Below are 15,561 nucleotides of genomic sequence, written 5' to 3' on the forward strand. Positions count from 1 at the left end.
TGGATGGAAGCTGGAGGCATGTAGGTAAGTGTAGCGGTCAGTAGGTTTCTGGTATAGGGTGGTATTTATGTGACCATCGCTTATTAGCACAGTAGTGTCCAGGAAATGGACCGCTTGTGTGGCTTGATCTAGTCTGAGGTTGATGGTGGGATGGAAATTATTGAAATCATGGTGGAATTCCTCAAGGGCTTCTTTTCCATGGGTCCAGATGATGAAGATGTCATCAGTGTAGCGCAAGTAGAGTAGGGGCATTAGGGGACGAGAGCTAAGGAAGCGTTGTTCTAAGTCAGCCATAAAAATGTTGGCATACTGTGGGGCCATGCAGGTACCTAACTATCACTTAAATCAGCCTCTGTACCAGATGACAGGAAGTTACCTAATGAAATGCCAATTTTAAAAAAAGTCTTCAGAGGTGATCCTGGCAATTGAACTGGTAAGCCTAACTTCAGTAACAGGCAAATTGGTTGAAACTACAGTAAAGAACAGAATTATCACACACATAGGTGAACACAATTTGTTGGAAGAGTCAACTTGGCTTTTGTAAAAGGAAATCATGGCTCAGCAACCTGTTAGAATTCTTTGAGAGGGTCCAAGTATTAAGAGTATTACCACTGGTACTACGCGCAGAGTAATGCGCTACTGCCCATGAACAAGGGTAGCAGAATAAGGGTGATAGTCGCACAAAGAAAATAAAAATAAAAAAGCTCAAAAGCTTGTATTTTCCCCCAGCAGAAGTTGGTCCAATAAAAGATACCTCACCTACCTTGTCTCTCTCATGTTCAGGTAACAGATTTTAAAATATCTAAACAAGATTCTTCAAGCCTATTTGTGTTACAATTTAAACAGTTCAAATCTAATTTTTTCTGTTTAATTAACATGTGACCTGTTAGTGCAAGGTGATGAGGGCTGAAAGCTTTTAACACTGAATGTTAGATTTCTGTGCTCTAAAGACTGGTTGCTTCATTTCTACAGAAAGCACCTGTGTCTGTAGTATCATCATCAAAGCTGCTGGCTTGATACCAGATTACCCCTTTCAAAGGTTAAAACAACACACTAAATTCTAAAGAAGTTTAGTTTGGGATGATCATGTTACTCTGTCCTTTGACAGAGCTTTGATTCTCTTCATTAGATATATGGTAAACATCAGAAACATGACTGGAAATAACCTTGCAAAATAACATTTTTAATAACCTTTTTTTTTTCTTTCCTGGGCATTCAGCAACAGATGTTTGTATTTTAGACTTCTGTCTAGTTAGTCAGCTCATAACCTGCTTGGCTCAAAGCTAACTTGCATCAGAGAGTTAGGCTTACAAAGCATAACTATAACTTGGGGTTGAACCCATCAAACCAGGTCAATCTTGCTCTCTCACTCGGTTTCATCTATTTAGACTGTAAGCTGTTGGGGGACAGGGACTGTCTTCTACCCTGTGTTTATACAGAGCCTACACAATGTGGCCCTTATCTTGGTGTGGCCTTTATGTGCTACTGGTAATACAACTAATTACACTCTAAGAACCCTCCTCCCCATTTTGAAAAATAACAAGAACAATTCTTAACACTACTATAGTGCTGTTCATCTTAGAAGCAATGTACTGTACACATATTAACTAATCATTAAGTAAATAGGCTGAATAACTTATTAAGACTCCTCTACAACCAGTCAGCATTAGTGTGGCTCTTCCATGTTCACTGTTGAGTTGACATTAATCTGCTAAAGGCTAAACTGTCACAAAGAGCCCTGCTTTAAAAGGTCCAGATACACATGTGTACTGCGTCCTGTAGGTGGTCACTCTCCTGTACCTCCAAGGAAACAATCGTTTTGAACGGGTGCTCAGAGACTGGCTGAAAATAACCTTTAATCAGTGATTCCAAGGTGTATGTAACCCATGCCTTCTTTGTGTGGCGCTCTGTCTCCATCTAGTGGCAGCCAGGCCAGCTAGATGATGAGTCTGTTGATTGTAAATTGATGAGTCTATAAATTGATGTCTGCCACAGCCATGGTGAAGAGCTATGTGCCTTTTAGCTCATGCAGTCGAGGGTGACCAGATGTCCCAATTTTACAGGGACAGTCCCGATTTTTGGGTCTTTTTCTTATATAGGCTCCTATTACCCCTCACCTCCTGTCCCGATTTTTCACACTTGCTGTCTGGTCACCCTATGCAGTCGAGGCTTATATGCTGAGCTTCAGAGGTCCCAGGTTTGATCCTGCCCGATGACTGGGGTCTGTTGGTGTTACATGTGCACTCAGAGTTCGGCTGTGCTTACAACACAGGCATTTTGAAGATTTGGTCTGCTTCTCTGTGCCTCTTCAGGGCATGTCCACCTCTACACCCATGCTGGTCCCTGCAGTCCCAGGAGTATGTGAGGTGCCACTCAGTTGTTCTTGTTCTGCCCTTTTCGCTACTCTCTAGACTTTCTTTAAATATGTACCAGGAAGCTAGGTAGAAGGGGATGGGGAAGATTCTTGGCAGAACTTTTGTGGAAAAGCAGAGTCACAGGAAATCTGCAAGCCTCACAACAGCCAAGGAACCGCTTGCAGGGCCTCCTGAGAGGCCAGTTTTTAGAAACTGTGCCCTACTCTGGCTGAATGAATAGGGCTCTGTTAGCCAAGCCCCTACATGGTTCATAACATTTGCTTCTAAGAAGGGTTGTCAACTCTCCAGGATTGCCCGGGAGTCTCCCGGAATTAAAGATTAATCTTTAATTAAAGAGTATCTAATGTGAGGAAACCTCCAGGAATATGTCAACCAAAATTGGCAACCCTACTTCTAGGTCACTATCATTTTAATTGCTGCATCCCTAAACAAGTACAGTGCAAGATATGCTGGGATTGAATTAGGTTGGATTGTGGCAGCTCAGAGAGTGGGTTTTCAGTTGGTTGGTTTTTTGGACACTGCTGCCTTGTATTCCAGAATCGTAGCTTTCTTTTTTTAAGCATCTTAGCCCTTTTGAAGATAGCTTTGAACACGTGACCTGAGTGTTACTGATCGCTGCTTGACTCTCAGTTGTGTGGACTTAGGGGTAATTAACATTGGAGCCTAGCAATCATTATTTAAATGTTAATATCGTTAATGGTTTCATTGATGATCAAAATGCACAAGGAAGAGGAGGGCCAGGCATCTCATTTTGACCTCTGAGCAGGTGGCACTTGAGTTGTGAGTGAAGTTAGGCAGAGTACACGTAATCACTTTGTACCGACTCTGTTGGCCCATTACCGAGCACTGTGTTTACCCCCAGATCAATGTCCAGCCAGCAGAGGGGCTCCATAATCCCTCCAGCACAGGAAGGGAAGAACTACAGTAGAGCAGAAGGCGGCTGGTTTGAGAGAGTGCCAGAGGCTGCATGAGACTAGGACCAGCAGGCCAGAGGCAGCCGTCTGGGAGCTGGCTGTGGACGGAAACGTCTGATAACAGGCCTGCGAGCTGGGCTGAGGACACACCCTGTTGCTGACAAGGGCCAGCAGTAGCTGCATTTGCCGATACCTGGCTGCGGCTTGTTGTCAAGAAGACAATGCAGAGGGATTATACCAGGACCTTGTTACAGCTTATCCCCCTGGCTTGGGCTTCTGGCTAGGAGATGGGTTGGGAACTGTTGGGATTATCTCATTTGTTTATAACTGTTAAAGTTGCTGCACCAAGGGTACTTGCAACTTTTCTTTCTGGCAGCGCTAACAAAGGAATCCTCAGTTAAGCAAAGTGTGTGAGTGTCCACCCAGGGCTAGACCCTGAAGAGCCCATGCCTGGAGCACCTCCAGCACGTGCACCCAGCATGCGGCCAGACACCTACGAGCTGGTGTAGCACAGCACTCACCACAACAACTTGCTGTGGGGTTGGGTGCAATAGACTGAACATCTGTACAACCTGCTGTGAATGAGGTCTCATTTTTATTTTTGCATCTCCAGGAGTTTAAGGCTGGAACGTGATTTATGGGCGGAGCTTGGGAAAGTACCACTGCTTATTTTTTCCAGTTCGACATGCCAGGTAAAAGGTATGAGGCTGGAGCTTCCTAACCACTTTCTTCCAGTGGTTTTGAACTACTGTGCTTCCTCTAACTCATTCACCTCCGAGCAAACAATTCCAGTATTGCTCTTGGCGCTGAGCTCCCCCTCCAAAAATCTTGCTTGCCTCTATCTCCCACAACCATCTCCACCCCAAGAATCTTTTCTTTCTCCTACAGCCACATACAGAGAGCCTGTCTCTCTTCCACATCTAATCCATAACACTGTCGCAGTTCTTGTGCTCATCACCATAGGGACTGGAACTAGTGGGTGCTGCTAAACCCCCTGGCTCGAAGTGGTTTCCATCATATACAGGGTTTACAGTTTGGTTAATGGCTCTCAAATTGTTCCAGCATCCCTGCTCATCACCATGGTATCTGAGCCTCTACTATCTCCTACCACTACTCTGCCCCCATCTCATCATCCTCCAGATTCGGTCTCTTTTATATTGTAGTGGTTGGCAGCAGCGAATGGAGGGCTAATAAGAATCTATCTATGTCTCTGCTTTACACCTACCTGGCCTGTGACTAGTTCTTAAGCATACCCTGAGGGGGTCCTGGACAATTCTGAAAATAGGTTTCATGTGCCTACCCCCTGGGCTATGCCCACAACTCAGCCATTTGAAAGCACCTCCTCAATGTGCCCAGCATGCACATTGAAAATGTGGCTCCATAGCAGGGTGGAGGATGGTCAATGACTTGTCAGCTTTGTGCCAGTCTTTCTTTGTTTAATTGCAACCTGATTTGCAGCAAGTAGAGAGTCAGAATTGGTTTGAAGAGTTTGTACCATAGCTAATTTAGCTGGGATTCTTATATGAAGAAAAGATTAACACTGGCATGCTGATACCATGGGATTTAAAGCAGTATTTTAGTGAGCCAGACAAGGGATTAATGTGTTAATTCACCAGCACACATTAGCAGAGTGTTCCCCCCCTATTTTTATAGTTAACGTGTTTTAACGTCAGTTTGTTCTGTCACTGTGATGAGTCCTCTCCTTATTAGCAGTGCTGCCAATTATTTTTATGGGAAGAATCTGCTTCTAGTGCCTGTCTCTATGTTGCACACAAAAGAAAAAGCAACCGTTCCCATGCTTTCTGCATGCTTCTTACAGGGAGCTCTGCATGTTCCACAGAGCAGCTGCAAAACCGTATCGGTGCAGACTTACAGCTTTGTCTTTACAGGGCTTGAAACTAAGAATGTGTGAAAAGGGTCCTGATTAGATGTTGTATTTTGCAGCATCTGACAGAGAATAGATGGATATTCCTGGTCTTTAGAGACTTGCTTGTGATTAGATATTTCTTCAGTCCAAAGCTTGCCTGTTCAGCATTTTGTGATCCAGAGGGTGTTCAAGACACATCTTGCAGTATGCCTGCATTGATTTAAAACCAGCAAGCAGATGCAAGCCTGCATCAAGACGGAGTGGATGCTGCTTCTTGTGGTTAATCATGAAGGTACAGCTTTATGTTTCTGAAAGCACTTGACTAGATGGATGTTTTTGTCTAAGCAGTAGATATTATTGCAAAGGAAGATTTGAAAATCAAGTTGTCTGCTCTCTTGCTTGCTTTACCAAGTTCAGTGCTTATCTGTTTACTTGTATCCCAGGGACACCGTACTGTTCTCCTCTGCCTGCACCATCTACCACTGCTGCTTCTACTACTTTCAGTCATCTTTTGAGTCCAGATTTGAAGACTCGTTTAGCAGCATTTGGGACTAAAATCGCCAGCCATTCAGTGTCCTATAGCCCTGTTCTCAGAGTCTGAGAAGGTTTGAGTACTCTCTAAGATTTGGATTGTGAATAAAGATTTATTGCGGGAGCAATGCAAGTTTCCATAGCTTGTACAGAACATAACTTGAAGAATCGAAATGGTGAAGACAGGCTTATCAGCAAACAGAACACCACTACCCCAAACGTAGTGAATGCAGCCCGGGCAAAATTCCGGACAGTGGCTATTATTGCTCGCAGTCTGGGGACATTTACCCCTCAGCACCATATCTCTTTAAAAGAATCAACTGCAAAGCAGACTGGCATGAAATATAGGTATGGGCACAATATTCACTGTTCGTAATGTGTGTGTCATATATCTCTTTACCCTAGGTGAGTCATCTGCTTACAAAGGAATTCCCTTTTCCAAAATCCCAGAGTCTTTTTAAAAAGGGACATTAAAAAAATCCTACTAAAATACTAAGTTTTAAACTTACAAGAAAACTAGCTCTCTTTAGTGGAATTTGGGTCCTAGTGTTTCTGCAGGCATACGCGTTTGCTATTTGATACAAAGAGTTTTCTTTTCTTTAGTTATGATACCAAACATAAATAAATTGAGCACCATTATTTGTGGATGGTGTTTGTTTCATATAGCTCGTTAGTATGTATATGTAAAAAGACTGAATTACAAATGATGGTCAAATATCTGCATAGAAAAAGTTTTCATTTTTACAGCACATGTTGGGTAGAATGTCTCTAAATTAGTTACTGTGTCTTATCCTAATGATCACTTACAGACCTTTCATCTGACTTGCTAAGTGAGGACAAGGAGGAATCTATTTTAAATGAAATGCAGACAAAATCATAACCATGTTCCTAGAAAATCTAATGCTTCTTACAAAATTTTTTCTTAACACAGAAATGTACAAGAGTGTAATTAAGAGTGTCACTTTAATCTTTCTCAGATGTTCAGTCTGCTATATCTGGAAAGCTTCCTTGTATCAACTAATACAAGTACTTATTAAGGACTTACTTTAATTTGGAAAATTTAGCATTTTTGTAATTTAATTTGTATGTATTCAAGACGTTAGCGTATCTGTTCTGCTAGACCTTGAACGTATCCTTTGTGTGGTGTCGGAATTACTTGATTCCTAGAAAGGAGGAGGTGGCAATCTAAGGTCAGATTCTGCTCTGAATTATTCCATAAGTAGCCCCATTGAAATCAGCAAGGCTATTTGTACAATGGTACTACTCAATAGGAGTATGAATGGCAGAATCTTGTCCTTAGGAGTAGGGGATGGAGTGTGACTGTGTGTTTAGAGTTACTGGTAACTTTTCTTTTGCATATTTGCAATTGATTAATTTTCATGCCCAGCAATTTCTGCCCTTGCAAGCTATCCTTTTTTTATGGAAGAGGTATTTGGATACAATGGAATTTAACGTGACCAAATTAAGGCCAAATTCTACTTTTATTTAGACTGATGTAAATCCAGACTGACTGTACTGAAGTTACTCCAAATTTACACATGTGTGTACCTGAGCACAGAGTTTAACGTAAGGCATTTGTGCAGTTATGATAGTTTAACAGAAATGGCACAAGAGGTTGGCCCTTAAGGGATTGCATTTGAAGGGCAACATAACTTCCTAATTTACACGGTCAGTTGTAATTTGTCATTGTAGAATCTGGAATTGCTAGTAAGTAATATCCCCAAAGGATCTGGGAGACTCGGAAGAACCCCAGTTGTCCAGAATAATTTCTCAGTGAGTTCGGGTAGTTTAATCTGAGCACCATTGTTGAAAGATCATTGGACACCCTCACAGATTGGGTTATTTTTAACACCAGTGTTATAAGTAAGTACAGGCAACACAGGTAGTGGATCTGTAAATGACATTGCAGAGTCAGAAACCTGCTGATTAATTTTTACTGTGACAGATTCCCAGAAATACTGCCCTCTGAGAATGACATCACAGTCTGGCTGATCAGGCTCACTGGGCATGCATGGGTTTTCAAAGAGGGGAGGTGGGTAAACCAAAGCTTACCACACAGAGCAGCTCTTAAACCCTGGTGCATCATACTTTCTTATACCAAGTCCTGATCTTGCAGTTCTTATGTTTGCAAAGCTCCTGTTGACTCTAATGGGGATAATATGTAGGTGACAGTTGTAGGATCTGGCCTCTGCCAGGCAACACTAAAGAGGTTATCGCATCAATAGAATGCTCTTTTGTAACTGTTTGATAGCTCAGTAGATTCTAATAGCCTTAGTATGAAGTGAGAGACAGTATAGGCTAGTGGAATGAGCGCAGATTTGGAACTCCTATCCATGCCATTTTCTCATTGTGTAGCCTTGGCCAAATCACTTCACTTCTCTGCCTTAGTTTCTCCGGTACATGCCTACCTACAGGGCAGGGGTGTTGAGAGAATGTTTGTTTGTAGAGAAAATAAAATCACAGCTTCCTATGAGAAGTGCAGCTGTTACATTTACAGCCTACAGTGTTTAAATTGGTAGTAATCATTCCTGTTGGTTTCCCAAAGGAACATTATGCTGCAGATGCATGAATGCAAATAACTGCCCCTCTCTTACTCACCCCATTCAGGGACTCACACAGGAACAGATCTTTGGCCCCTTTCAGAGACATTTATAGCTTATTTCTAGAAAAATTCTGAAATCTGAGGCTAAATTCTGCGGACCTTATTCAGGCTAAACTGCTGTCGACTTCAATGGGAGTTTTGACTGCATAATGTCTGAGTAAGGACTGCAGGATTTGGACCTAATTTGTAACCAGGTTGATGTCCATCCTTATGATTAATCCTTATTTACAATCCCAAATATACCCAGAACTGGAAACAGTGAGAAGCAATTCCTTCCTGAGGAGAAGAAATGGGCAGGAAGTTTGGAGAAAGAGATGATCCAACTGTAAAGGATAATTCTGACATTGGTGAAAGGACACAAGGAGAACCCTAAGTCTGAGGAGATGTTGAAGCTGATACATGTTAATAAATGCACTCTGGCTCCTCTGCAAATGACATGATTATCACACAGATTTAAGGCCTGATCCAACTCTCACTGAAGTCAAATGGAGTGTTTCGATTGACTTTAATGGGAATTGTGCTAGGTCCTTCATTCCCTTATATTTCAGGTTGAAGATTCTTGTTCTTCCCAGATAATTTTCTGCTTTAATTAGGTCATTTATGACAAACTTTTGAATGCTCTCTAAAATGATGTGCTAATGAAGATGCCTTGTTTTATGCTAAAAACAAATACTTCCCCCTCCCCCTTAAAGCCTCTGTAGATAACTAGATAACTTTAAAGATATAGCTGGCTGTGTTGCCATGCATATTTCACAGCATGATTTTTAATGCTTCTTTCTCAGCCACAGCGCTTTGCCTCCTACGACTGCTTGGCAGTTTTTGATTTTAGGCAGTTGAAGAGAATGATCCTGTCAGTGGATTATGTAAAAGAGAGAGACAGTGAGTATGTGTGTGACAGAAGTGGAGGTGGGAGAAGAACCAGTTCTGAGGCTCCTTATCAAGTCAGTGTTTTTGAGCCAGTCCAGATCAGAAACCAGCTTGGAATTTTAAGTGCAAAGTGTACTGAAAATAAATAAATGCACCGTGGAATCTTTAAAATATTAGGACCCGGTCCTGTTCCCATTGACATCACTGGGAGCGTTGCTGTTGGCTTCACTGGGAGCATGATCAGGACCTTACTTTTAAGATTTTTTTTAATTTCATTTCAGTGGATTGGAGGCATCAAGTTGCCATCAAAGAGACTGGTGGCAGGAGGGCAATCTGATAGTTGGCCAGCTGCTGGCTCCCAGTTCCTTTGCGTTTGAAGCATAATGGAAATTAAGCAGCACATGCACCCAGCTTCTGTGTGAGTGCTCCACTTGCAGGCTGCAGAGACAGATGGGGCGTGGCTTAAACCAATGCTGTTCAGGCAGAGCCCTCTCCAAGAACAAGCACATATTGAGGGGAGGGAAGGGGGACATTTTATTTTATTTTAAAGGCATTGTTACCACCAATTACATTTGCATGGCTATTGGTTTTACATTCTTTGTGAAAAATGGAAAAACTGTGGCCTGACAAACAAGTGAAAATGGCTACACTCCTTTTAATTCCATTAATATTACAGTTCAGTTACGCTGGAGAATCTGCCCATATGCTCAGATAATGTTCTCTAGAGCGCTGCAAGTCTTTCCTTGAACATAATTTCGTGATGCTTGGCTTGGAAAATTTCAATCTGCTGCCTAATTTTTCAAAACAAATAATATATTTCTACATCCATCTGATGTACAGCATATAAGGAGAGACAGAAAAAGAGGGCAGGAAAAAAGACGAGTACTGGGACTCAGCAGGTTTTCGAAGAACAAAAGATCTATCCTGACTTCTCCTCCTTCCTAACTTCCAACTCTGGTGGGTTTCCCCCCCCCAGATTTCTATATTTGATGCTCTATATACAAATTTAAGCAGATCTTTGTCAATGCAGGACCCTCACTGGACTTGGTACACAAGATTATTTGGAATATCTGTCATTACAATTAAAAAAAAAAAACCAAACAAACCTCAGACTTCTGCCAGCATCAAACAGCTGTGCAAGCCTTAACATTGCCTGATCTGTCTGGGATGAAAACTCAACTGTGTGATTTTCAGTCCTGAGCTCTAATTCTGTAGTTTCCTCATTCACTTTGCTGATGGTTAAGGGTCTATCAGCATTTCTAAAATAAGCCTTTATTCCCACTGCTTCTTGAAGCTGGCTGAAACTTGACATAAAGAGCCTGCTTTATAAAACTAACCTCCCTGTTTGTAGCCAAAAATAACTGATGCTATCTCAACTTCTGGCTCAAATGAGGGCATATAGAAAACCAACTACACCTCTACCCCGATATAATGCTGTCTTCGGGAGCCAAAAAATCTTACCGCGTTATAGGTGAAACTGCGTTATATCGAACTTGCTTTGATTCGCCGGAGTGCATAGCCCCGCCCCCCCGGAGCACTGCTTTTTCGTGTTATATCGGGTCACGTTATATCGGGGTAGAGGTGTACTTGATTATACCCGCAAAAAAATTACATTTTTTCAGTCATTATTAATTGGCATGTCATTTATTTAAATGCAGACAGTGATCTTGGTCCTATACAAGACACAAAATGGATACAGTCCCCAACAATCTAAATAAGACAGCATAGATAGTTTAGAGAAGGATGGATGGGCTAATAGGGGACTGTTCTGGAACTCCAGACCTAGCTTTGATGCCCAGCTCAGCCATAGACTTCCTATGTGTCCTCAGGCAAGTCACTTAATCCATTTGGTGCCTTAGTTTTCCAACTGTAAAATGGGTACAGTACCTCCCGACAGCTATTATGGTATCATCCTGACACAAGTGTTGTGAGGATGAAATTCTTTAGTTATTGTGAGGCACGTGGATACTCTAATGACGAGGGCCATATACGTCAAAGAGATAGGTAGGAGATGAACCAAACAGCTTAACGAGCCCAGCTGTTCAGTGCCACAGAGCCACCACTATCTCCCACTCCTTTTGGTGGTAATGTGGCTTAGCTGTTCTCTTTGCACAGTTTCCTTTCAAGGTACCTTTAGCTTTAGCTTTGCCTCGGGATCACCAAATTCTTCTTCCAGTTCAGACATCTCCTCTATCTCCATCAGTTCCCCCTAATTGCTCATCCACAGGATCTAAGCTATATTCTACAGATTGAGGGTCTGAGAAATCACTGCAACTTGTGTTACCTGGTGAGGCAGCTGTACATGAGTGTGTCCTAATGTGTAATATTTGCTGCAACATATCTTTATCATGTTCACTTAAAACTTTTAACTGGGAATTAGGAGATGTTTAGAGAAAATTAATAGCAAAGCTTGGGAAATCCATATGGAGGAAGTAGTAACTCAAATACTTGCAGTAAGGACTGCCAGTGTATTTCATGACACTTTAATCCAGGCGTCTAGCCTGGCTGCTTCTAGCTAACAGGGATAAATAACATTTATTTTATTTATTCAGTGTGCATCTAATACGTGGGGATTATATAGCACATCATGTAACCCATCAAGGAACTATGGACAATTTCAGAACATTTCACCACAGCTCTGATGTACACAGATGCCTTCCTACATACTAATATTACAAACACTTTATTACACTTGCTATTAAAGTGTCCCAGAGATGCGGGTTGGGGAGTGGTGGTGGTGGTGAAGGAGATAGAGTTCAACTGCAGAGATGGCAAATGCTTTTTTGACCCTTTCTTCTTCTTCTTCTTCCTCTTCCTTGTGCAAACTTCATGAAATGGGGTCTGCTCTACAAGCCCTCTCCCTCCAAAGTGTTCTGTTCAATGCCATATCCTCGATCACACCACATGCTGACATGTCTTTCTTTATGACATCCCACCACTTCTTCTTGGGTTGGCCTCTCTCCCTTTTTGTTTCAGTATTGATCGGTTGGACTCTCTTACCCACATAATTGTCAGGACGGCACTTTACATGACCGACCCATCTGAGTCTGTAGTCCCCTAATTTTTTCGTTTATGGGTGTTACTTTGAGCATGTCTCTAACTACGTGTTCCTCACATGGTGTTTCTTACTTACATCCTTCATCCATCTCAACATTCACACCTCTGTTGAACCGATCATTTGCTTATGCTTCTTCTTTGTTGCCCAATGCTCAGTGCGACACACTAAAACTGGGCAGACCATGGTTTTATAGACTTTCCATTTTAATCTAACTCGTATCTTCCTGTCACGTACTACTACCTGATTTATCTCTCTCCACTTGAGCCAGGCGCTTATTATTGTAGTCCTAACTTTGTCCATTTTCTTACTTGAATCCTGATAATTTGAATGTCAGTATAACAAGTGCTTCTGTGTAAATGGTATTTTAATAGACATTGCCGTTTATTCAGAAAGAGGGAGTGAGACCTTTTGCTATTAATCATGACCATATGGCTTAGTTTAAAAGTGCCTTGTATTTATAAAGATTCTGTTATAGTTTTTCTTTAGCTGGTTGATCTGGGTCCATTTCACAGAGACCTGGATATCTGTTGATGAAACTCAACAGTCACAAGTTCTTCTGTCATACTGCATAAAAAAGACAGACTGTACATTATGAACCTAATCCTATTCTCCCTGGAGACGCAAGAGCAGCTGGCATCATATTGTTACTCAATGAAATATGGGGGTGTGCACTTACAAAAATCTATGCTAAGGGTCTGGATTAAACAAAGATAATTTAGAGCTAAAGGATGAAACTCTGTATCAGTGCAATTTCTTCCGCCTAAGCACCATTGGTGTCTGAACAGTGCGTCATTATACGCACACTGCTGTGCCTAGGTAGTACAGGGTAGGTTAAGAGTCTTTCAGCCTTAACTGGCTCTTCGCCTGTTTCCTTTGGACTTGTTTACAAGCTGCAGATGTAGCAGTTTGCACTGCAATCCTGTCTGATCTCACAAACTAAAAACACCATTGGGGCACATCAGTATTTAGCGGCAAGACCTTCTAGGAAGTGCTCAAGGAGAGTCAGTGGCTCTCTGAGCCACTGTTGAACTGGGGCCTCAACATGGTGATATCAGGGGACACTGCTGCTGGAGGTGCTGTGCTTTGCATGAGATGTAAAATGGAGGTCTTGACCACTTGTGATATTGATGTTCCCAAGTCTCTTTCTGTGTCAGCAGTGGTGTAGAGTCTGGTGTCCTGGCCCAGTGCCAACATGGATAATTACATTCTGCCTCCTTAAACTCCTTTTGCAGTTTTAAGTGGGTAAGGCATTTTTCTTCACTGCTTGCCCTACAATGTTGGGTTATATTGTGAATTATTAAATGGACACAAATGAGTTTTGCCCCCGTGGTGGATGCATTTCACTGGTGGATACAGTGATCACCATTAAGCTTATAAAGCTCTTTATTTAGGTTTAGAAAAGCCTCTATATGTGCCCATCCTATCTCCTGGGCATACTTAAGATATACAACAGAAAGAAATGTTCTGACTTTGCACATAATTATGTTTGCAGATGGATATTTATTTAATAATATAGTTAACTCAAACCTCTCCAGTCCTTGGGGCCACTCTAACCCCAGAAGTATGTGTGTGTGTGTTGGGGGAGGGGGTAGATAAGTTTTTCAGTGTGTCTAGAAGATTAACAAATCCGAGATCTAGAAGACCAAGGTGGGCAAGGAGTTGGAACGTCGAAGACCCCTCTTGCAGAATGCCCTGCTAGCATTCCGCTCCTCGATGGAGTGTGGGAACATCAGCTTGAGCATCCCCACTGATCACAAGTGTGACCACGTGAGTACTTCGCTTTGGTTTTTAATAAGGATGATAATATGGATTAATTAATTAATATGCATGAAGGCAGTACAACTGATGGAAATGAGTGCCTAGAAATAGAAATTACCACATCTGAGATGGAAGAAAAACATAGAGCTTAATGTGCTCAAACCAGGGGGGCCAGATAATTTCCATTCCAGAATACTGAAAGAACAGCACATGAGAGTGCTAGTTTGGTAGCAAGGATTTTGAATCAATGTATCTATTTGGGGATAGTACCATATGAGTAGAGAATCGCTAACATCATATCTCATAAACAGTGATCCAGGAACTCAGGCCTGTTTGTCTGACATCAGTAGAATGCAAGACTTTAGAATAAATTGTGAAGGAAAGACTAATTAAATTCATGGAGGTAAATGGGAAAAGAGGATGTAATGCAACATTGTTTTACCAAAGGTAGATTATGTCAGACTAATCTGATAAATTGGAGAGGGTTCAGAGAAGAGCCACAAGAATGATTAAAAGATTAGAAAATCTTATGGTGATACATTCAAAGAGCTCAATCTATTTATGTTAACAAAAAGAAGGTTAAGGGATGACTTGATTAGTCTGTAAGTACCTACATGGGGAACAAATATTTAATAATGGCTCTTTAATCTAGCAGAAAAGGGTATAACATGATCCTATAGCTGAAAGATGAAGTTAGACAAATTCAGACCGGAAATAAGGTGTAAATTTTTTCATCATTTGAACAATTTACCCAGGGTTGTGGTAGATTATTCTTCACTAACCATTTTAAAATCAAGATTGGATGTTTTTTCTGAAAGATCTGCTCTAGGAACTATTTGGGGCCAATTCTGTGGCCTGTGTTATACAGGAGGTCAGATTAGATGATCACAGTGGGACACTCTTAGTTAAATTAGGGAAAATCTGTATCAGACTAGAGGAAGGTTACTAGTGTAGTTCCTTAAGGATCCGTTTTAGAATCAATCTTATTTAATATTTTTATGAATGACCTTGACACAAAACGTAAATGTGCATCTATGAAGTTTGCTGATGATACAAAGTTGGGAGGCATCGTCAATACAGAGGAGGATCGGAATATTATACAGGAAGATCTGGATGACCTTGAAGACTGGAGAGATAGAAATGGGATTAAATTCAGAATTACACAGTACAAGGTCATATACACTTAGGGTTTAATAAGAATTTCTCTCATAAACTGGGGGTTCATTAGTTGGAAACAACAGAGCCGATTGCCTGGGTATGTGCATTGGTCACAGGATGACTATGAGGAAAAAGGCAAATGAGATCCTAGTGTAACACTGTTGCAAAAAAAGCAAACACCATTCTGGGATTTATTAGCAGGAGTGTTGTAAGCAAGACAGGAAAAGTAATTCTTCGCTTACTCCACGCTAATTAGGCCTCAACTAGAGTATTGTGTTCAGTTCTGGGCTGTTTCAGGAAAGATGTGAACAAATTGGAGAAACTCCAGAGAAGAGCAACAAAAATGATTAAAGGTGTAGAAAACATGACTTATGAGAGAAGTCTGAAAAAACTGGATTTATTTCTTCTGGAGAAGAGAAGATTGAGAGGAG

At 41.5% G+C, this 15,561-nt stretch overlaps 1 protein-coding gene across 4 annotated transcripts in view; it reads left to right on the plus strand.

The window, feature by feature from the left end:
* KCNAB1 (potassium voltage-gated channel subfamily A member regulatory beta subunit 1) overlaps positions 1-15,561 on the plus strand; it is a 239,582-nt gene that overhangs the window by 65,859 nt on the left and 158,162 nt on the right. Inside the window, exon 1 of one of the 4 annotated variants that reach the window (XM_029911142.1) lies at positions 5,749-6,035. The exons of 2 other annotated variants lie outside the window; for them this stretch is intronic. In XM_029911142.1, the coding sequence (XP_029767002.1) occupies positions 5,815-6,035 (221 nt within the window). In that variant the 5' untranslated portion in view covers positions 5,749-5,814. Of the gene's footprint in view, positions 1-5,748; positions 6,036-15,561 lie in introns of those variants that run through there. One more of the 4 variants, XM_024192684.3, reaches the window with a different exon arrangement.

Source organism: Terrapene carolina, unplaced genomic scaffold, assembly GCF_002925995.2.
Source record: "Terrapene carolina triunguis isolate 2854851 unplaced genomic scaffold, T_m_triunguis-2.0 Scaffold88, whole genome shotgun sequence".
NCBI lineage: Eukaryota > Metazoa > Chordata > Testudines > Emydidae > Terrapene > Terrapene triunguis.